The sequence below is a fragment of the Parasteatoda tepidariorum genome, chromosome 2 (genome assembly GCF_982258835.1).
Source record: "Parasteatoda tepidariorum strain Cologne lab strain chromosome 2, Ptep-v5.0, whole genome shotgun sequence".
NCBI classification, from domain to species: domain Eukaryota; kingdom Metazoa; phylum Arthropoda; class Arachnida; order Araneae; family Theridiidae; genus Parasteatoda; species Parasteatoda tepidariorum.
In genome coordinates this window covers 102,225,983-102,250,640 of record NC_141756.1, presented here as the reverse complement: position 1 = coordinate 102,250,640, position 24,658 = coordinate 102,225,983, and the positions used below count along the sequence as shown (strand labels likewise).

Genomic DNA, 24,658 nt, shown 5'->3' with positions numbered 1-24,658 from the left:
TTATATAAATGATAGAATTTGATGAGCAAATACCACTAGTTGATTCATTGTTGTTTTTTGTGAGAAGCTGGGAGAGCTGTTTTAAGATCACCATACTTTTAAATGCTGATCGTGAGAGCTGTATTAAGTTCACGACAGAGCCTCTCCTGTGTTGCTATTAGCAGTCGAGTGTATACAAGCGACGTTGTGTGTGAACGAAACTGAGTAGCAGCATCGTGAGGAGGTCGATAATGTCGCAGTCACAAGTAGCAAGTCAGCTGTTCAACGGGACTATCCATTGAATTAGGCGTGTTCAAATCGAAGTGGGCGTTTCTGTCAAGGTAGGCAAGTTCACATCACACATGAATGTCACCAATATGGTGAGAGTCACATCGACCTGTAAACCTTCATCTATCAAAAGGTACCCCAACATAGAATCAAGTTAATATGTCTAGTGAATTGGAATTGTATTTTTGTAGCGGTAGATGCACTACAACTATAAATAGTTTAAATCTATGCATGAGTTATTAAATTACTCTTATGCTTTAGTAGTTATCAGTTATAAATGCTGTTGGCCAAACTCAAATATTTCTTACTCTTTAAAATAACAAAAGAAACAGCCTCAGAAATATCCTAGAATTCTCAAATATTAATGCCAGAACAAAGTGTTAAAGTGATGGCAAATCTTGCAGTTATGTCTTACAGGTACTTTTCATGGTGTTTAGGAGAATTTTTGTCAAAGAATCTTGTAATCAAGTAAACACTTTTATCACTTTCTTCCCATTTCTAAATAGATGAAAAGTTTTTGATAATATTCTATGTTTTTATTTCTTTGTTGTTACCAAACTTTTTCCTGTGATTGCTAAGCAAGGGATTTGTTAAATAAGTGTAAGAAATTTCCTTTTATTTAAATGCCAATAGGAATTAACCCTTTGCCACAGAATTTTAATACACATATTTTTCATACTTTTTTTTATTATTTTATATTAATTAAGGTAAAAATAAGTAAAAAATATTTTTAGTGTTTTAGTAATTTATTGGTATAAAAAACAGCATAAAACATTGGTGTCATTTTCTGCTTTAAAAGTAAAACTCACTTCCAAACAATAATTTTTGAAATTAACACTTATTTGCAGTTATTTAGATCTAAGAGAAACAGTTATTCATAATCGAAATTTCTTTATTTTACAAGTTCAAGAACTGATAAATTTTTGTAATTGTTAATGAGAAAAAAAGATTCAAAGTACTCTTTTTTGGATTTTATATTTTAGTACAATTATAATCTTGATAATGTAATGGATTTTTTTCGGTAACTATTGGACTGCCTTTTATAATTAAAACTAAACTTGGTGATGCGACAACCCAAAGAGGGCCAAGGCCTACTGTGCCCCTCAGTTTTCTTGACCTTGGGCTCTGGTATGCAAGAGCAGATGTTCAGGTTGGGCGTTCAGCCTATCTCAGAACCCCCGGTGTTTAGTCCTCAAGTATGCTTGGTACTCATTTTATCGACCCCCTGAAGGGATGAAAGGCTGAGTCAACCTCTCCCGGCATGAGAATGGAACCCAGAACTTGTGGCATGAGAGTGCAAAGCGCAACTACCCTGCACCGGGCGTCGTTTTTATAATTAAGGAGCAAAAGTCGTTTTTATAATTCGGTGACGCATCTGCGTCAAAGGGTTAAGTTAAGGCCAATCTTGCAGTTGCTTCTTAAAATGAGCACTCCAAGATGTTTAGGAAGAAGTTTTATTTATTTGTTTATTATTATTATTTTTTTAAGGGAGAAACTTTTATAAAGTTCCTATCATGCTATTCAAAAGTAAATAATTCGATAAGAACTCTAGTGTTTCCAGGTTTTTTCCTTGTGGTTGGTAAGTAATGAACTTGTCTAAGAAATTCATAATCTTTTGAGTGAACAGATATTTTATTTATTTTAAATTAAATGAGTTTAAAATAGTTAAACATAAATTGAAACAGATAATAATTACTAATAATAACTGCCTCTACTAATAATTTGATATCTTGTTAAAATATTTTTATTGCTAGTGTTTTTAATTTGTGTAATCTAGCAGAAACTAGGCTAACAGATCTTATTTATGAGTCAATGTAAATTTACATTTTGTAATTTTTGTTCATAAAATGAGACAAAATCTTCTTTGTTAAAGGTGAAAGCAAAACCTCATGTTATCGTTGGAATATTTGTGGAACACCCAACACCATTCTTCAAAGAATTCTTAGAAAGGATTCTGTTGCTCGATTATCCAAAAGAAAGAATGGATCTCTTTATCCATTGTGGTGTAAGTATATTAATTTTTTTTAATGCTGTAAATTTCTTTATTTTCGAAGCAACACTTATTTTGCTAGATTTTTGATGACTAATATTTCTTTAAAATTGTGATTGGAGTTCGAAACCTTTAGTTTTCTCATGTTAACCTTTTGAGTCCCAAGCGGCGCGATCGTGCTGTTAAAATGTTATGTCGAGAAAACCCAGTTCATTTCGAACAGTGTGGACATCTGTTGGTGTGTTACTGATTGTTGAAGTCGCACGCTCAGATTTAATGAAGCAAGTACATCACAGAACTCCTTTTAATGTAAATAGTACATTTTACAATAGGTAGAATGATATTATAATAATGCAATAATACATTACAGAATAAAAAATTTTATTTCATTGTTATCACTATCCTCTGAAGTGCTCAATAAGCGTTGTCTTTTGCACTTTATTGGAACAAATTAATCGTCATCGTCGTCAAAAATATGATCACATGGATTTGTGATTTTACTTATAAATTTTCCTTTTCGATTTATTCTACCTTTTAGGAGATACACCAAATTTTAAAAAGTTAAGCAATAAATCTAGATCAATTTTTTACTTACTTTTTGTGTTGCTTCGTCTAATTAATTTGAAACACACAATTATTAACAATGAAAATTTTATTTATTTACTTATTTATTAATACTAGTTTGAAATCTGATTTTGTTTATTTTTATAATAAATATTTCTTTATTCAGATTACAGTTTTTTTTATATATAAAAGTTTACGTAATTTATATTGATCCTCAAGCATAACTTTAATTTTATGCATTTAGAACCTGACTGCAGTAGTCATTAGTGCTTTGATACTATTATTGTTTTTAAGCATAGTTTGTATATTAATGACGTCTTATAATATTATTGATTTTGTTTATCTTGATTTTTTCAGACTGAATATCACAAAAAAGATCTTGATTCTTTCCTAGTGAATCATCAGCACAAGTACAACAAGGTTACTTATTTAAAACTGGAAAATGATTATAAAGAGTGGCATGCCAGAAACTTAGGATTGTAAGTAATCATTGACTGACAAAAAGAAACCTCAATTTTTTATTATAAAAATAAAAGAGAAGCATTTAAAATAGGCATGTATATAGATAGCAACGATTCAGGCAAGGTTCGTGGTTGTTCTGATAAAAAATGCTTTATCTTTTTTTGTCCTGAAATTCCGAATTTTTGTGTATGTCCAGAACCATTTATTTACAAATGTAAATGAGAACATTGAAATAATCAATTTGGCGACTAAGAATTGGATGATTCGAATTTTCGACCTAACATATCTTCATTTTAATTAACAGTGCAAAATTCGATAGTTCAAACTTATGGACCATTCACTTGTTACATAGAAAGTTGAGACATATGGCCTTACTTGCAAGATTAATTCTTTCAAGCATTTTGGGAATTCAGTCATCTTTAAAAAAATTTTTTTTTTTGATAAACGTTGTGTAATTTGCCATGAATTCAGATGATTATTTATTATTTTCAGCCAATGTAGTTACAAATTTTGAAAGGTGGAATTTCGCAGTTTCACAATTATTGGTTCACCTCTTTTTTTATAATTTTAAAAATGAAAAATGATCTTTTCAAAAATACAGTAATTATATCCTAGAATTTATAAATGTTGAATTAAGATATCATTCTCATTCACTATGTTTTTGTTTTGAAATTATCTAAACATAATTAAGGTCAAGTACTAGTAGTAATAGTACTTCATTTACCTCACACTAGAGCTGTACAATGGGCGATGGCATCAGAAACATCCCTGAGGATGATCTAAAGACATGCCATCATAATTATGATCCTCTGCAGAGGGGGTGGCTCCCCGGCTTTGGTTGAACGACGACCTGTGCGAGATAACTAAAATCAAAATATATTGTAAACATATACATATTATTCTCTGTATGTCAAATCTGTCTATTTATATGTTGTTGAATTTTTATAATTACTCGATTATTTTTAAAATTACAATTGTTAAAAGTGTTTCAGGAAAAATTTCTTTTCTTCCTCATTCGGGCAAGTAAGCATTTTATTTTATAATCATCGTTGAACAGCAGACCCAATTTCGAGATAATGGCTATCAATGTTTAACTTCATAGCCTTGAACTTTTAAACCTAAGTCAGAAGACAAAGGAACCCCTAGATCAAGTATTGGGAGAAATTTGCTGTCGTGGAGGACTTTTTGATGGAACTAACCCACTTTTGCGTTACATGGAGAGGAAAACCATGGAAACCTTGCAGGGTTAGCTTTATGATAAGGGAACTCTAACCTATAATCTGTCTACCACTGTGGTCGGCATGAGCTGGGTGCGGAATTCAAATCGACCAGTATCTCCTGAGCCACCACGGCTCAAACAAAATATTGTCATGGTTTATAGATAGTGTAGTCTTTCATAAATTTGTAGCTCTGTGTCAGAATCTATTTCACAGTTAAAAGCTGATTACACAGCTTAGTAGAAATCTTTTTTTGAAAACTTATCCCTAATGTTCAGCTGTTAATTGCTCAAATTTTAGATCTTGTCTTATTAATATCCTATTGCATACCTTGTTTATATTAATTTCTAAGTTTTCAGTTGACATATTTTATGTCTTTAAAATTTGTTTAATTTTTATTTTTCAGGGAAGAATGCACCAAAACAAATTGTGATTACTTTTTTGCTATAGATTCAAATGCACAGTTAACAAATCCAGATGCTTTACGCCTTCTAATAGAACAAAATAGGTAATTATATGTTCTCCCATATACAAATGCATTTTTGTTTGTTGAATATTTAATATATATGCCAAAAGTGATACTTGCAGGAAGAAAACGAAAAAATTAACTCAGTACTGTGGTTTAATGTAACACAATAGTGTTGCTTAGTGTTGTTTTATTTTTATAAGTTATATTTAACTTTTATTTATTACAATGACTTAAGTAACATGTTTTTCTCTGTAACTTTTAATTTTGTGATAATTTATGCCAAAAATTTTTAATTTGCATAACTGTTTGAAAGATCTGATTATTTTCGTAATTAGTGCCATTTGTGTGTGCAAAATATGTACAATTGTGTATAAATTTTAAACTTTCTTTATTTTGTTTAGACTAAAGTACTTTTTTAATGAAGGTTAAAAAATATGAACAAATTTCATGCTTTCCAGACATGAGCAGTAATTTGTTTTGTCTGTCATTGTCATTGCCATGCATAATTTCGTCACTCCAGGTTCTAGTCATACATTTTTGATTGATCTCCTTATTAACTTTAAACTGATTTTTAACTTCATTTAAAGTGATTTTTAGCTTTATTTAAAGTGATTTTTAACTTTATTTAAAGTTATTTTTAACTTTACTTGAAGCTAAATAAAAATTTTAAATCACTCTTTAACAACTACAGTAGTCTGCAATGCTATTTATATTTTTATCAGTTTAAATTCTCTTTTAAAGTGTTTAACTTTGTTTTAACTTAACAAATTTAAAGACACAGTATAATAAAAATCGCATAAAAGAAACAATTAATATAAAATCTTAATTTATTTAACCCCAAAAAGTAAAATTTAGATAATTATTGTTTTAAACATATTCCAATATAAAGTAATAAAAATAATAAATTATTGTATTAAATACTGAAAAATATTAACATAATCAATGAATTTTAAACTGCTGTTTGTAGAAAATGCAACACCATGAAGGAATCATCAGAATCAAATGAAATTCGCAGCAAATGTCAATTACAGGATATTATGCAAATTAATAAAGTTTCAGAGCCATCGCGCGTGCGTGGCGCGCGCAGCGCCCTCTGAATTGATGCTGAAAGCGTATAAATAAAGTGCTGTAGCGGGACGTTGAAAATAGTCTATGATTATTTGTTAGTGGCAAACGTTTAGTGAGACCTGAGTATGCCTCCACGACGGAAGAATAAGAAATTCAAGCAACTTACGGAGTTTGAACGAGGGAGGATAATCGGCCTTCGAGAAGGAGGATTTTCCTATCGCGCAATAGCAGCTCGTATGCAGCGGAACAGTTCCACAGTGATGCGAGTTTGGAAGCAGTGGACCGACGAGCACCGAACAACTCGAAAGACAGGCACTGGACGATAGAAGGTGACGTCAGAGCGCGATGATCGACACCTGCTCCGCATGGCGGTGAATGATCGCACAGCTTCCTCCAGGCAGCTGGCAGCACATTGGTCTACTGCTACAGGTGTACAATTGTCGGCTTCGTCAATTCGTCGTCGTCTGCTGCGCCGTGGATTGCGTGCAAGGGTGCCATTATACAGGATTCCCCTCACGGCGGATCATCGACGGCTGCGTCGGCAGTGGGCTCTTGAGCACAGAGACTGGCGAGCTGATTGGCACCAAGTTGTCTTTTCAGATGAATCACGCTTCAATTTGTGGACCCATGATGGCCGTGTTCGTGTTAGACGTTATGCCGGTCAACGCTGCCTTCCTGAGTGTATTATTGAACGACATAGTGGTCGAACACCCGGAGTTATGGTCTGGGGTGCGATTTCGTATCATGGACGATCCAATTTGATACGAATTGAGGGTAATCTCAATAGCAACAGATACGTCCGTGAAGTGCTACAGCCTGAAGTCGTTCCTTTCCTTCAAGGCATCCCTGGAGCTATCTTTCAGCAGGATAATGCACGCCCACATGTTGCGCGGACTGTTAGAGACTTCTGTTCAGCACAACGCATGCAACTTCTTCCTTGGCCTGCTTATTCGCCGGATATGTCGCCTATTGAGCACGTGTGGGATATGGTTGGTCGGCGTCTCACTTGTGATCCGCGTCCTGCAGTTTCCAAAGACGAACTTTGGTTGCGCATACAAGCGATATGGAATTCTCTTCCTCAAGCAGATATTCAACATCTGTTTGACTCCATGCCACGTCGTATAGCAGCACTTATTGCAGCGCGTGGTGGCTGCACCAAATACTGATTTCGGACGCTTAATTTGTTTCTTTTGTTTTGAAAATTTCATCATTTATTTGTATCAGTACAAGTCGTTTCTGCATTAAATTTCATTTGATTCTGATGATTCTTTCATGGTGTTGCATTTTCTACAAACAGCAGTTTAAAAATAACTGAAAAACAAATACGAGTTTAAGTCTAATAAGTTTCTGAATAAAACTAAGCTGCTATTCTTACAAAATTGATAATTGAAAGGTAAATTTACGTGATTGTTAATCTTTTTTTTTTCTTCCTGTGAAACATATTTTAAACTAATAGTATGCTCAGAAAATCCAATACAACAAAAATATAAATATAAGTTTAAATGCATTAAATTTTACTAAGTGTAAATTTATCTCTATATTATTTAACAAAAACCTATTAACAATTAATTCCATACCCACTTTTAAAGCTTGGCTTGAATCTTAAGCTTGACTTTGAAATTTTTGAGCAAAATGAAGCACTGCTGTGCAGAGATAACTGACAAAAGATTAAGATCATTAATAATTGTTGGCATAGTATGCAATATATATAGTATGCTTTGAATGCAATTTTTTAAGTCTTTTATATTTATTTTTTTCTCCTTACTATATTATTAATTTCTTTATGGACAATGTCTTATACAATTGGTTTTAATAAATATTTATAATTTATTATATAATCTGATATCTACTTTTTCAGAGTTATTATATAAATATTTTGTTAACAATTATGTTTCAGTCTAATTTAGTTTTGTTTTTATTTTTATTTTAAAATGAATTGTAAGTTAATAAAATTTAAAAATCTGTAATTTAATCATATGATATTATTTTAAATGCATTGCTGTTATTTTTATTTCATCAGATGTATTGTACTAAATTCAATTGACTATAGTTAAGAGTATTAATCTTTAGTAGAATGATTCTAGATGACATTTATGTTGTAAAAAATTGTAGAAAAATTAAATTTTTTCCTGCCCTTTTATTTAAATATTAAGGCAGTATACTTTATTTTATAACCTTTGCATTATAAACATAAATAATGTTTATAATGCAAACATTAAAAGAAGTATGTGTTTATTTACATATTTATGGTTGACTTTTTTTTCCAGACGAATAATAGCACCCTTATTAGTGAGACCCAATAGATTGTGGTCCAATTTTTGGGGATCTCTTTCTACGGATGGGTTTTATGCCCGCTCTGTTGATTATGTTGATATTGTGAAGAAAAAGAGGAAGTGAGTAAAATTTTTTTCCTTCAAATTTACATATCTATGAAAGCTGTGATTAAATGGGTAAAAAGGACTTTTCAGAAGCAATTCAATTTAATAAAATGTCCTTAAGTTATCTAGAAAAAAAGAAATAAGTTGTAGCTATTTGCACTTGTGTACTGATTATATTCACTTTTAGAAAAATAATTTGTGCTCATAATAATTATGTTACATACAATGAAGTTGCTCTATACAGGGTATCTGTGCACCTGGAAAGTCATGAGAAATCATGGAAAGTCATGAATTTCGGCAGTGAACAAAATTTGTCATGAAATGTCCTGATTTTAACTATTTTTAAAAAATTATCATGGATTTAGGTCGTCAAAAAATCTAATTCTTGAAATGGAATATACTCCCTCCCCCGAATTTCAGGGTGTTCTGAATATCAGAATTTGTAACAAAATCCCCACTCACAGTCATATTTTATTAAAATATAGAATTTTTGTTCTTCAAAAATTATGATGTTCTTTCAAAACATGAAAGAAAAAACATTTCTAGAGCGAATTATCTTTTAAACTTCTGTGATTTCAGAATTTTGTTATTATTTATTTTTTTATTTTATCAATTTCAAATTCTAACTGAAGCAAGCTATAGGTGAATGTTTTTTAATTCCAAAATGAGAACAGAAAAAGGAGGAGCATTTCTTTCCTTTCCGATGAGCAGGAAAAGTATCTTTAAAATATAATTCTGCAGAGAAAAAGAAAAAAAAAATTATTTCCTTTTGTATTTTTTTCAGCTATTTTATTGCTTCTACTCTTTCAATTCTCTGTTTTTTTTTTTTAATTTAAAATCCATAAATATGAAGATGCAGAGTATAACCGTTTTGGTTATACCTATTATCAATTACCTATTATTCAATGAATGTTATTATAATGCTTTTTAAATTTATTGTTGTGTTTTTGTTGGAGAAAATAGTAACTTCGTTAAATCATGAAAAATTCTTGGAATTAGTCATGGAAAGTCATGAAAAGTCATGAATTTGAAAATCAAAAATGGAGCAGGTAACCTGTCTATAATTTAATTTATTCCATATTAAAATAAATTTATTATACATTCGAGGCATTATATAACGACCCCTGTGTCCCCAATGGACATTATAGTGTGAGGTTGCTGTATTATGAATATGCAAAACTATGACAAATATTTACCCATTACTCAAAAATACTGTATTAATATTGTTCTTTATCCACTTCCTTGAAAAATTCTGTACTAAGCATGTGGCATTATGCTGGTTATGGGCAGCCATTTTTGCTTGTCTAAACAAAAATAAAACCAAGAAGAATGCAAATACCGTTTCTTTCACTCGAAAATAAATCTTCGATTACCACACGTCACAAAAGAGAATACAATTTTCAAACAAATATATGATAGTTGTACTTATTGAACCCTTTGCAAAGAAATTCATCAAGATTGTGAATACATGCAACCGATTTGCACACAAGTACAGGGCTGATTGTGCTCCGGAAAAAATCCGGATTTCCGGACTTTTCGCTTACAGTGATCCAGAAGTTTCCGGAGATCAAGGCCCAGACGTTTCAAAAAATCATTGATCACAGAAGTTTCTGGAAATCAAATTTTCAAAGGTGGAACTTAAAAACACAGTTTATTTTATTTGTTTGTAAGAGAGAGCTAGAGATACACTTTATAAGCTTATATAATGTAAATAGTTGTTATAATCATAAACTCAAGAAAGAAAGACATATTTGTAAATTTTATTAATTATCCAGGTCATCATAGGTATGTGTAAATGGTATAGGTATGTGTAAAATTTTAAAAATATTTTAAGTAAACTAAGAAATATTGAGAAAAAGGAAATAACCTTGCTTAAATTTTTTTCTAATTTTTCAATTTAAACTTTTTTTTTTAACTCAAGAAATTTTCCGGAATTTTGACTTGGGCTCACAATCACCCCTGCAAGTAGGCAATATATACTTCTTATTCTGAATCATGGAAAAAGTAATACATATTTCAACATCTTTTTGATCACAAATTACACCTAGGATTATTTAGGATAATAATAGGTTATCCATGGCCCTATCCCTCTTTCTTCACAAAGGAATTTAATATGTTTAATCTTTATTCAGAAGTAACATCTAAATAAATACTGGTTTGAATCATTTTCTTCCTTCAGACTTTGCTATGCATTGATTCGTTCTCAATTGAAAACTGTTAGGTTTGAAAGCTCTAAAATGTTTCATACTTTGTTTTTGAAGTGATTTTTCTTGAAATTACAATGAAAATGAAATAAAATTTCATTCACTATATTGGAATGAATAGCTCAGTTTCGGAAATCTTATTGAGCATTAAAATAATATTTCATCTATGCAACAGCAAACTTCATATTTTGATCGTTATAATGGAAGGGTTGCAGCTATGAGGGGTCCTACAAAAGAGTGTAGACTGCATCTACAGTAATAATTACAACAAAATTTAATTTTACTTTTGTTGAATGCTTCTAATAAATCACTAGGGGGCACTGCAGGCTCTTTATTGCCTATACTTCCAGGTTACTGCTTCTGGTGTATTGTGAGGCCATTTGGCTTACAACGTTTTCATCGTGTTTTGAGACTATCTTGATTAGTATTTGTTACCTGATTTGTTATTAGTATTTACAATGATTTCTGAGTCTCAAGGTGCCTCTTGCTGTGCAATTTAGCTTTTGAAAAAAGAATCATTACAAAACACTTATTACCTTGTCAACAATATACCAACTTAGAAATTTAAACCAAAATGATGATTTGTAAAATGAACTTAGTCTCACAGCTTAAGCAATATACTAACATTAAAGTATGAAGGTGCATGACTTACAACAGTAATGAACAAGTAAAAAGAGGCCTAATCAGGATTACTAAAAAAGCAAGTTCTTTCTAAATCTGGCAACCGTGTCATCTTTTTTAACAATATATGTATAAATAACTAAAATAAATGTCCACTTCAAACTCACCAAAATAATTAAAATCAATTATGAAATACAGCAGATTTGAGTTCAGAAATTATATTAATTTCTTTTTTTTTTATCAAAAATAAAATTATCTGTTTGAAAAATATTGTCTCGTAGAATAAACTGTAGTAAGCAGCTGTAAACTTTCTGACTGGACATTGAGCTGATCAAGAGCTCAAGATTGTTGTTTTTTACATTTATATTGAAAACAACATCTATATTAAATTGAATATTTTCTACTACTGTAGTTTACTTTGACATTGTGATTGTCAAAACTAAATCCAACAGTTATTTTTGTTATCATTAGTCAAACAGCATTTCTGCAGAGATGTATTTAAGCAAGTTTAATGATTTATTTATGCTTATTCAAAATACATTATTAAGTTAAATTATGTATCAACCTTCGATTTTTCATAATGGAAAACTTAGCATATTTTCATTGTTCAAGCAGACTTTCTGTCAATTGTTTCTGGACGGGTCTAATATTTTTTATTAAAATTGTGTGAACAATAGAAATAAAAGGAAAAATCCTTTCAGATATTTATGAAAAATTTTTTTTTTACAATAAATAAAAGTTTATTTAATACAGCTGAAGAAATTTTGCTATAGAAAAATTTAAAATTGCTTAATGCTCACAGAAATGCATATATACTGGCTAAAATTTGCATGTTCCAAACTGTTCGTTTACTTTAAGTTTTATACTGAGATTTATTTATAAATATACATGTGCATAGGAAAAATAACTAAACATATATTCAAGAAACTTGAAATAAATGTGCTGTTTTCTCAATGCAAAATGTGTAACCCCTTATGCTACTCCTATGTCCTCAGATTTAAGTTAATGATTGATATTTCTAAAGGCAAAAAAATAAAAACATACTGAAAATTTTTTCTTTACTTTTTTGCAAATTAAAAATTATTTTTTTTGGAATTCAAGCCATTTTAATAGCTGAATAAAGTCTACCATTCTGTTGTTCTACCAAAATTTGTTAGAATAGAAATTAACTGCATAGAAGATACTTCTTTATGGATTAAAACTATTTTAAAAAATTCTTTGATAAAAGTCCTGTCTAAAATTTCTCTTTACATTCAAGAGCTTTATCAATTGTTTTTTATGCTAGTTTCTCCTTGAAAATTCTTAAAATAAAGGGAGCCAAGAGTTTGAAATGAATAACCTAAAGTAATTTTTTATTTCATTGGTAATTATTAATATATTCTCACTGAAAAACTGGCAACTTAAGCACAAAATATTTTAATATTACTTGTAACGTTTATTTTGGTTTTGTTATATGTTTTTGAATATCTGTTCTTAAACTATTTTAGTTACAAAATATATTTCATTTGCAAAATAAAGCTTGGGGCAATAGAAAGCCACACTTTTTCCAAAGTTTACATTTTTGCACTTAACTGTATTTTTAGTATTGTTTACCAAATGCATTTTCTACAAGTTTCCTGAACTTGCAATATATAATAGCATAATACATAGATACATCTTATTACTGTGGAAATTGTGCTGGTTTTTCCAACACACTCTCTTGAACAATTTGAAAATGTGGCTTGTCATTTTCCTGACCCAATCCGTTCATATATGCATATGTAACTAATGTATTTGTGAAAATTAAATGTACATACCATTTATGTTAGGTGAAATTTTTTATTCTGAGTCTAAATTTAAAAACAGTCAGTGACTTGCTATAACATTATTGTTAGTGCTAGTACACATTGAATAATATTTACACTGAATATCAACAGTAAATATTTATACACATTTATAGATTGTTTTATAGACATTTCTTGAGCAATAGTGTCTTCCACTGTTGTTTTAAGAGGTAGATATTAGCTAAAACTAACAACATCTTTCTGTGTGTATAGTGATACACAAGGTGTTCTCAAATCAACACCCTTATGATTTTAGAATCCTAATGCATGCTTAATCTACAGGTGCATGTATAATTTTTGAATCCTTATTAAAATATAACTTTATCACGGAATGAATGTGGAAAAAATATGGTAAATAGCAAATTATTCACTTAACCCATATATTCACTTAATATTAACCCATATATTCACTTAACCCATATATATTAATATTTAAGACAATTAAAACTATCCTTCTAACATTAAATCTATTGGAAACAATTATTAAGATTAAATCTAAGAGTGCATATTAATTTCAGACATTTTGTATGGCAAACAATGTAGCACTCTATGAATATACATTAAGGGCTGTCATTTGAGAACACCAGGTGTAAAAGAAATCTTTATAGTGGTGTGGTGGAAAGAAATATGTTTAAAATGCCTAAATTGGATGATGCAGTAATTGTGAAAATAATCTACCGCACCGATTGATTGGATTGTCTCTCTGGCTGGTTTATTTGCTGATGGATCCAAAATCTGCCTTGAAACTGCGCCTGTCTATCGAGTATTTATTGTTAGCCTCGCAATCGTATGTCCCAGAATCCATTTGTCTCGCTGGAGTAATTTCAAGCTTGCTCTTGATGTAATCATGCTCTTTCTGCCATGTTGTAATCTGTTTAAGAGGAAGAAAAAAAATTATCTAATGCTACCTAAGAGATAGTCTACATTTAGAATTTATTTAATAAGCATCCCTTGCAACAATTTTACCTTGAACCCTGTTGAACTCAAAATTTGCCCGTTATGGGTCCTTTATGGACTTGCACTAAGGGACCAATATAGGATATTGGCTATATAGCAGTGTTCCCCAAACACCGATCCACCGTACCCCAAATTAAAAATATCTGTGTTCCATTAAAAAAAATTTTATTTGAGAAAAAGGGATCCCCCAAAGGTAGTGCCATAAAATTTTTAATGTTTGTAATGTATCATTGTCTCCGATTACCCCCAGATGGAACCATCTCATTGCAAAGAAACAAGCTCAGGGTTCTCATTGATTTAACGTTCTAGTAAGTTAAAATGTTGAATCACTTTATATTTATTTTTTGGTGTAACTGTATTTTATTTTGAAGGCATGTTTAAATACAATTAAATTAAAATTAATAAATCAAAATAATATAAAACATAAACAATCAATCCCCCCCCAGTGGGCCATGGTAAAATAGGACCAGCATCGGCCTTTATGGGGCCTCTAGGGGCTGGATAATGAATATAAAATATCAGGTGAATCTGACAATTCTATACAAGGTCGGTATTGGTTGTGAGTAGCTGTAAAATATCAGGTGAATTGAACAATTCTATATAGAGCCAATGTTGGAAAATAAAGGCCCTTTGAAATCTTATTGAGCCATAATTCGTGATTATTGATCTAATGAGTTTTAATGTTTATGAATAAACATTAAGGGCTGCAATTTGAGAAATTTTCTCTCTTGCTTGTTATTTGCTGATGGAGGTCAAATTTGCCTTTTCTGTGGTTTGCATTGCAACAGCCTATGTTAGCTTTTGCCACTTATAATACCTTATCAATTGTTGTTGCTAGAGCTAGGGGTTTTCACTATTTGTGTGATTTTTCGCAAGACACTAGTAGCCTATCATTTTATCTCTTTAATTTTTACTTTTTTAATAAATTGAATAAATTTACATTTTACAGCACTTTAAAAGGGAAGGAAACTTGTATCGACAATCCAATATTTTTTTTTCTTCTGACATCTGTAGTAAAATAACTTTAAAGAAGTTTGTAATTTTTTTCTTTCACTCACTTTAAACAGAGAAGTTAGGTTATATAAACCTTTTCATATTTAACCAAACATTTATTGAAAATTTTCTCGACAAATCTGAAATCTCTATAAGTCGATGTTGGAACTTTTTTTTCTTTTTTTTTTTAAATGTAATCATTTTAAGGTTTACATGGGCTAGAGAGAACAAAGAGTACCTTAAGAATTTTATTTTATGTGAACATTTCAAGTATAATGTTCTCAAGTGTTAAATTGATTACCTGTAAATATGGATGGGCGTGAAGCTCAATTCCATCTTTAAACCATGTGATTCTGGGACGAGGATCACCTTTTGCAGCACAGATGAAAGATATTTTGTGGCCTAGTATGAACTCATAATCAAAGTGGGATGCCTTGATAATTTTCGCACCCTGTAAACATAAATTAAAGAAATGCTTTCACAATTTGTTTTTCAGTCAATGGATTAAAATTATTTTATTACTGTTAAGTGTAAGAGTAGGTTAATGAATATTTTAAATAATAATAATAAACTTAATTTGTAGAGAATATTTTAAAAGCATAGTTTCCTATTGAATATAAACTTTCTATTTCAGTTTTTGCAGCGCGATGTAAGGCTATTTATCGTACAGTCAACAATAATATATGATCTTTTATTTCGAAATCTGAGTGTTATTTAACTTTGAAAAAAGGCCAATCTAATAGGGGGGAAAAAAACTCTGTTTAGGAATTTTTTTTAATAGGACAAGGGAATGAATAGAAATTCCCTTGTTAAGTTATATACAGTATATACAGTATATTGTCTAAGTTATATACAGTATTATACAGTTATTATACATTATTATAATAGTTGTCTATATATATATATATATATATATATATATATATATATATATACTCTATTATATGCTCTATACTATACTATATACTCTATACTATACTCTATTCTATACTATATACTCTATACTATACTATATACTCTATAATAACAACTTTATTATACAGTATTATACAACTAGAGATCTATAAAAAAACCTATGCTTTTCAGATTGGTGAGTGTGCAGCTTTCTTTCAATTTTTGTTTTAAAAGACAGTGCATTTTTTTTTTGTTTTTTGGAAGGGTGAATAATGTATGCGAATAGCTAAAGCTGGAATGTAATTTTTTTCTCTCTTCTTTTTTTTAATTTTAAATCAAAGTATAGTAATTAAAATTACTTGAAAATTGTTAAGAAGAAAGGCGATAAAATAAATTATATGAATGTAAGCTTGTACAAAATGTTCAAATTAGAAATCCATTGGTGAAAATAAGTTCGACATAAAATGTGTACCTCTTGGAAGTTTCCTGGATGCACACAGCAAACAGTAAAGGGCTTTACAAAAATTCAAAATTTGTTTACCTTAAGATATTTTTCTAGTTCTTAAAAACTTTGGTGATGTAATTTTAAGGTATTACAGTGTCTAGTGAAGGAAGGATAAATTTCAAAATCATTAGCCTGACCCCTAACCCTATAAACATGTTTTTCCACATAAATTTACTGCATAGCTTGAAGAGAACGTCATACCGTGAAATAAAATTTTGGTCACAAATTCTCTTTCTCCTTCGTAACTAATTTAAAAGAAGAAAAAAAAAGTAAGTTCGTGCAAACCTAGAGTAAGTCAAAAAGTTTAATTTGCTGAAAAAAATATTTCGAAATATTAAAATGCAAACTAATTCTTAGAAGGGAACTTGACCGTTTCGTCATCCTAAGTTATCTTCTCGTAATTTATTTTCATTTGTATGTTTTTTAAAATTTTCTTTTCAGTATTTGAAACTACTTGGCTTACTCTAGGTTTGTCTGAACTCTTTTTTTTTTCCTTCTACACTTTAAATTTTATATTAGTAATGAGAAATTTCACAAATAATTCACAGTAATAGGCTGAGATGGCTGGGCCATCTATGGAGAAACCCTGAAAATAGCGCCATGAGAATAGTTACCTTTAAGAACCACGAGGGGTCACGTCCCAGAGGCAGATCCCCTACTAGATGGCTCAACGACATCGAAAATGATTTGAAAACCCTAAAGATTAGAAATTGGAAGGGAGTTGCCATGGATAGGAGGCGCTGGCGTTTGTGAGCTATTGAGGCAGCCAAGGCCTACAAGGGGCTGTTGCGCTGACAAGGAAGAAGAATGAAGAAAAAGGAGAATTTGCACCGAAAATTTTCTTCCTCTTGGCTTGTATCTTTCTCCCAGTATTTTATATTAGTCGTTGAACAGCCGACCCAATTTTTTGGGTTTACGACTATTAATGTTCAACTCCGTAGCCTTGTAATTTTGAACCCAATCCAGAAGACAAGGGAACTCCTGGATCAGTACCCCCAGAGGTATTGATTTGTTATTGGAACATGGAGAACTTTGCGACTCGACAAATTTAACGTGCATCAGTCATCATTTACTACACAAGGAGTCTTCGCCGCCGGGGATCGAACCCACGAACTCTTGGGCATGGGCCCAGCTCCCTACCAACCAGGCTGTCCAGGTCTCTTTGTCCCAGTATGGCGTCCTCTTAAAGGAGAGATTGTAAAAATTGGAAGAGTTCTCGATACTTACATTTTCATTATCGTAGTATTCTTTTCTCCTGGCATTTGTGTAGAATATTAATCTGCTTGACCCCATCTTCCTATGTTTTGTTTTTCTTCTGCCGCCTTTTCGGGCTGCATCTGACAAACTAATCAGCAGTACTAAGAGGCAAGCTATCCAAAGAGCTATTCGCCATTTCATGATGGTGCTTTGAGGGCGCCTGGTGTTACATACCTTGAAGTATAGAAATTTGTTCGATATTCTAGAAACATTTAAACGAAAAATCGTTAAAATTTTTGTACTATTTTTACAGTCCCTTATATCCCGTTTGACGATGGACACGAAAATTGAGTGATACAAACAGGGTGCGTAGCGTTTTTAAAAAGTGCTTAAAGGTGCTTATTTTTGATTCTCTTTTTTTAAAAGCCCTTAAAGGTGCTTTTTTCATTGGGTGTTTTTAAAAAGTGCTTAATTTTCCCTTTTTTCAAAATGAGATTTTTCCTTTACCATGTTGATTTTTGCTATGAATTATGCAAAAAAAAAAAGACACAGTTCACATTGTTCTATTCAACGTTTTCACAATTAATTCAACCCCAATCTATTTTGGCATATTGTCAGTCCGCAGCGTATGAAAACGCCACTCGTTTTACATAATTCAAAAGTTCATGAATTTTGACAATTGTCAAAAACAATACCAAACGTTTTTTTTTTTTTGACATGACGGTTAAAACAAGATAAAACCGTCAATTGTGAAAAACTTCCCAACCCTGCCTAAATATGGAATTTTTTTTAGAAGTGCTTAAAAATATTTTTGGAGTGCTTGAAAAGTGCTTAAAAGATGCTTATTTTTTGTTAAATAATTTGGCTACGCACCCTGTACATAGCTGCTAACTCTATTGGATTTTACAGTAGACTACTGGATCTTTTACAGTTTCTCCTGGTCTACTGGTTTATTTAAAATTCTGGTTTTGGTACATTTTAGAAAATTGCTTTAAATTGAGTAAGTTTCCTAAAGAAAATCCCTACTGAAATAGAGCTTTTGTACTGATTATTGCTTGTTTGAATATTTAAATAAATATTACTGATACATAATGAAGTATTTATAGAAATTAGTTCAAAACTTTTTTGTTCCAAAATGTTCAGTTTTTTTTTTTATTCAGAACTCAAATTATAATTTAAATCTTCTAACTATCTTTGATGAATTAAATGCCTATTAATATTGGAAATTGTGAGTAAACATAATACATAACATTAGAAGTATATTTAATGCCAAACAAAACTTGAAAATATGGTAGTTTTTTCTATGGTGATGAATATAAAAATCCCCAAAAATTCCATGCGTGTAAAATATTTAGTACATTATGCAACAATTATCACGAAATTTGTATTACTTCGTAACAGCTACTGGGTTGTTTCCTATCCGTGTTAGCCGCTATGGTGATATATTTGAGCACGCGATTTAATGTTAGAAATTGTGAAATACGAAAAAATACGAGTTTTTTAGTTTCCACAAATACCGATTGAAAGTTGTTTTTTTTTAAATTTTATTTCCTCGTAAGCAATTTTTAGAGAAAAATGACAGGAATTCGAGTGAAAAATTGCTCTAAAGAGATTCTCAGTTCTCATTGTGAATCTCTTCATTGTGAATCTCATGAAGTTCAGGTGCCTTAGTATTAAGAGAATTATTGTACGCTAAAGTAAACAATCGGACTATCCTTAAAATACTTTGATTATGGTAGAAAATTTGAAATGAGATGAGTATTTTAACACCTTTGTATCTACCACAACAATAAATATTTCTGAATAAATAAATCTAGTAACAAAATCACGCGTTTTGAAATTTAAATTCTAAAGAAAAACTATGAAAAGAAATAAAAAGACATTTTAGTTTCTGTATATTGCAATATTTACGCCACTCTATAGATTTTTTAAATGTCCTACGAACCCTGAAATTATAATAAATTCATAGAATATACTGAGTTTTGTTTTTCTCTCTTTTAAAAAAAAAAAGAAAAAAAAAAGGAGGAATTTAATTATTTTTTGGAATTTTTAAAAGTAGCACGATATTAATGGAGCATGGTATAACGAAAGTCTACTGTAATATTATTTTCACATATTTTTAAAACACAGATCATTCCATTTAAAAAGCGCAAACCTAAATTCACTGCTTTCGACAACTTTTTAAGTTTAAATATGGTTAATAACGACGTATAGATATAATCAGATGTAATTTATTTTTCATATTGCATATTCTGGAAATATATCTAAAAAGTTTTATCCAAAAACAAAAGAATTTTTTTTAATGAAAAATGAGGCAATAGAGATGTCTAAGCTGACGTGTCTTCACTTAATTGTCCACTGGAAATCCATCAATCAGCGACAATCAATCAACTGGAAATTATCAATCAGCGACAGATGCAACCAATAGGAATACGTTTCTTTTTTGGATAGGAATACGAATCGTCCTATAAGAATAATGCAAACGGAAATTAATTGAATGATAGACGAACACTGATCTAGTTAAGCGTTTGACTTGGGCATCTTTATTTGAGAACTTGGTGTCTCTGAGAAAATGGCGTTTTAAAATTTTGATATCAATTAGATTGCGTGTTCCTTTTATAATAGTAGGCTTTTAATGAGTAACTTGGAGAAATTGTGAAATGTTTACAGAAATGGAGCAAAATAATTTCATAATTTTTAAAATAATAATTTTTATAAAAATTCGTTTTGGTGCGTTGCATCGATTAAAGAAAGTGGTTTGGGACACAATTCATCGAATTTACTCTTATTTTTGACCAATAGAAAGTGGAAAAAAAATATTCTTCCTCCTATTTTGGCATTCACCTATTTTGCCTAAAAAAATGTTTCCTTGAAGCAAAATTATTTTCCGATTTTTTATTTTTTCAATCGATTGAAAAGAATGAGATAAATTTAAATAATATAGGTGTTTCACTCATGCATAAAAACATCTTGTTCAAAATTGATACACTTTTAGCTATGTCCACTAATATTGTCCACTATTCCCTACACTAGTGTTTGTTAAGATAACATTGCTTAGTTATATCTATCAAATTATTAACAAATTTAATACGAATCCTCATGTCTATCACGATTTTGGCATTTGCAGTTTTGTTTATTGAAATTTCGCTAATTGCGGGTTTTGTGATTAATTAAATGTTAAACTCTTATGAGTTCTTCTAAACTCTTATGTCTTAACTTTTAGGTTAGCCTTATTTCCTTATTTTTGTTTACTTAGTAATCCACCCTTTTAAAAAAGATTCAAAAAATTTTCTTTTTTACTTGCATCGGAAACTACATTAGCTATAAAAAGAATCTGGTAAATGTGTGTGTAAACGGGATAAGAATCAGAATCATAGCTTAAAATGGAAGTTTCATATCGTTCGAACCTTCGCTCAGTTCAGCATAATTTATTTTATTGACTCTTAAACTGAGTTCAAAACATCTGGGATCTATAACTTTATATGTGTTTAAGTTTGTCATGTGATAAATATACTTACATAGGAAAACAGATTTTTGAGAAAATTCATGGTGTTTCTTTTGAAACTGAAATTTTTTTCTTTTTTATATTGATATTCATTGCATATAGATAAGACGCGTGCCAATTAATATTTTAATATTGTAACTAAGGTTTAAATTTACGGTCTCATCATAAAAATTTCTACTGGAATGTCATTAGAAATCATTTAATGTTTTTCTTCATTTTATTATTTATTTATTTAACAAAAATGTTTCTCGGTTTCAGAAAATATTAATTTTTTTAAGTTCTTGCGCAATTACTTATACTTGCTGAAAGATGTTTGTTTTATTCCTGAAATCCTATTTTATATCTGTTTTGTTTTAATTCTAAATACTTTTCTTAAAAATTTTATTTATATATTTTTTTATGTTGAGTTGCATTTTTAAAAAGCAAACAACCATCGAAAAATATCGTGATATTTTAAAGACTCATTCAGCTCCATAATCAAGATACTAAATTAAAAACTATCGAATATAATTTTTAACCAATACGAATTATGGTTATTCAAATCGATATCTCCTTAATAAAGTTTAGTTTGACGTCGCAGATTTTTTTCGTAATGCATTTTATTTTTAGCCTGACTACACACTACTTCTATTTAACTGCTATAAATAACTTATTTTCGTGTGTTAGTTGCTGTAAATAACACAAAAACACCATGTATCGTCAAGATAAAACTACTCATTTAAATTCAATTTATAAAATTAAATTATGAACTTAATCATTTCTACGAGGCACCATCTATACCTATTTTAAATTTGTTTATTCTTTTTCTTTTGTGATGTAATTATTGGTGACAGCAAAGTAATATATCTCAGCGCTTAGTTAATCTCCTAACATTTTTAAAAAAGACTATTCTCGTGTCACTAAATGACTTTTTTAGATAAACACTCAATTACTTTTCCGCCAAAATCTTGCCATAAAACCCCTAAGCCTTCCTGCCCTTGAATCTAATTTACGGTCAGAAGCACAAATAAATAAATCAAACAATCACTTTTGAGGAAAATTTCATTTCCACCTACATGCATTACTCCTCCTACTTAATTGGAGGCGGACCTATGAGAAAGCAAATCCTTCCATCATTTCTAACGTTGTTAACGATGTAAACACAGAAGGCTTACCTAATAGAGAAAATCGAGAGCAATTACGTTTCAAGTTGTTTCTGCGACCAGAAGCGGCACTTAAAGAAGAAGAAAAAAAAATTAAGTAGATGAAAAAGGGTTGTTCTGCTCCCTGGGGGTTGCTTGTTGCCGGTAGGTTCTTTTTCCACCTATTGATCTCGAGAAGAGTACGGATTAATTTACTTCTCGGCTGCAGCTGCCGCAACGATTGTGTGAAAGGGGGTTACCTACTGAAGGGAGACGACGACTATTGATTTTAGGGGGCGCGAAAGTTGTCTCCGATTTTGAAGTCAAAATCCACTTTTCTTAAGGGGTGTAATGAAAGTGGTTTGTTTAGGAGAGAACTAAGGAAGGTTGCCGTGAACTTGACTGCTGTGAATAACAAAGGAAGCTATTTGAAAGGGTGTCGTTTAAGATTACGTTTTTTCTTTTTCGTCTTTTCTTTCTCGCTTTTTTTTTCCCCTTTCTTTTTTTCTTCTTCTTTTTAATAATATCGTGTTTTGTTTCTTCTATACTGCGAATTCGTTTACAACTTGGAAAAAAAAATAAGGATTAATAAATAATTTTTGAGAAATTTTTTAAGAACATCGACTTATTAAAATTGTTAAAAATCAGGCACCAGTTAGAAGATTTAAAGCAAAAAAAGGCGTTTTTTTTTTCCTTTCTTTTTCCCCTTCAAAATATAGAGACGGTGTCTTTATAATTTGGAGGATCGCATATCCTCATTAAAGCTGTAATACTAAGTCCAAATAAAATTTTATTTTTATTTTTAATTACTCAATTACTGTTCAACAATGTTTTTTTAGTTCTTTTAGCTTCTCGAACCGAAGAACAAGTACAATAACACGTTGTTGTTTTTTTTCAAGAAGTTCAAACATTACTTTTTAAATTTAAGTATTGATTTTTAGTTTAGACATATTTTATTGGAATAAATGTAAATGATAAATTTAAGCTAGCAATTCGGTAAATGACATATTTTCGGAATTGCTTCCGAACAGCTGTAGAGTCGAATTTGTTAATAAAATAAATATGTCTTATTTTGCTAAGGAATAAGTGTTAAAAAAGAAAAAAAATTTTTAAACTAACAGTTCAGAAAATGACAGATTTCCGCATTCGCATCTTAATACTTGTACAATAGAATTTGGTGCAAAAAAAAAAGTTTTCATGTTACTTTTTATTTTGAAAAGAAAGTAAGCGTGGGAAAAAGTAAGCCACGATTCAGACGCCAATCGAATTCGACACACACGAGACGTTGCTTACAGGTATCTAATTAAATCTGATCCGAAAATTGATTGTACGTAATAATAAATCAAGCCTAGTTGCTGTGACTTTAAACCGCCAAGCACAACCATTTTACAGCCAAGCCATTCATTGTTTTCTTACTTTATATTTTCAATTTTTATAATTAAAAAAAAAAAGAATAATAATAATGAATTGAAATAAAAAGGCGTGTAAAAATATTTTTTGTAGTATTAAGTTCTTTTAAAGCAATAGTATGTAAGTTACGCGAAAATTCTAGCCCTTATTTTTAAAATATTTCTGATAGAATATTTATATTTTAAATATAGAGTTTCCATTCCAATGCTAGAACATATAAAAAAAAAGCGAATCGTTTGTTTTTTCTGTTGTCGTCAGCCAATAAGGCAAAGGGGTGCGATTGTTCTTATTTTACAGTGGCGCCATCTATGGCCAAGAATTTGACTTCCGCCACACCCGTTAATAGGGCGGATTCATTCGTCTATAGATCGTAATTTTGACCTGAACCAGAGAACGATCAATCTCCAATTCACTACCCCTGGAGGTATTGATTTGCTATGGGAATATGGAGGACTTTGTGACCCGGCAGATTTAACGTGCACCAGTCACCATTTACTACACGGAGAATTTTCTGCCGTCTGGATTCGAAGCTCCTGTTTTCTCAAACTAGCGTTTGTTTTTTAACTATCAGTCTGATCACTTAACTAATAGTAAGATTGATTCAGGTTTATCGTTTCTTTCATTATTTTTAATTGAATTTATAACGTTCGTTTAATTAAATGCCCTTAATCTCTCAACAATTGTAGAAGGAGAAAAATTCTAAATATATGCTTTTAATCTTTATTTCATTCTCACTATCTGGTACTATGTTTCGATACATGTAACGCCTTTACCAACTCGGAATATAAATCATGCAGTATTTTAGATCCTTTATTAATTTTTCCTCACAAAATTATGCCAATTAGAACAGTTTTTGAAAGATATTTAAATAGTGAGCAGTTTTTTAAGTTTCGATAAGTATTTTGACTTTTATGCAATTAACCTCAAAGAAAATTTTTAGCATAATCCAAATCGTTTTTCATCAATTTAAATTACAATAAGATTAGATTTTTAAAAATATAAAGAACTGAGAA

The 24,658-nt window shown here is 30.5% G+C and overlaps 2 protein-coding genes across 4 annotated transcripts in view; one reads left to right on the top strand and one right to left on the bottom strand.

Moving 5' to 3' along the window:
* The window catches only part of Plod (procollagen lysyl hydroxylase), a 63,043-nt gene that overhangs the window by 17,420 nt on the left and 20,965 nt on the right, over positions 1-24,658 (top strand). For both annotated transcript variants that reach the window (XM_016056390.4, XM_016056389.4), the window contains 4 exons: positions 2,141-2,272; positions 3,179-3,300; positions 4,907-5,008; positions 8,305-8,430. In XM_016056390.4, coding sequence (XP_015911876.2) covers positions 2,141-2,272; positions 3,179-3,300; positions 4,907-5,008; positions 8,305-8,430 — 482 coding nt within the window. The remainder of the gene's footprint in view (positions 1-2,140; positions 2,273-3,178; positions 3,301-4,906; positions 5,009-8,304; positions 8,431-24,658) is intronic.
* On the bottom strand, positions 13,039-22,539 carry LOC107442757 (immunoglobulin domain-containing protein oig-4). Of its 2 annotated transcripts, none has more exons than XM_016056391.5 (4): positions 22,269-22,539; positions 17,640-17,843; positions 15,315-15,464; positions 13,039-13,934 (listed from the first exon to the last, which is right to left on the bottom strand). In XM_016056391.5, exons 2-4 carry the CDS (start codon positions 17,808-17,810, stop codon positions 13,776-13,778), a joined length of 480 nt encoding a protein of 159 aa, XP_015911877.1. In that variant the 5' UTR covers positions 17,811-17,843; positions 22,269-22,539; the 3' UTR covers positions 13,039-13,775. The 2 variants fall into 2 exon arrangements, with proteins under 2 accessions (XP_015911877.1, XP_087014043.1); XM_087157917.1 differs by having other exon boundaries at positions 22,170-22,497.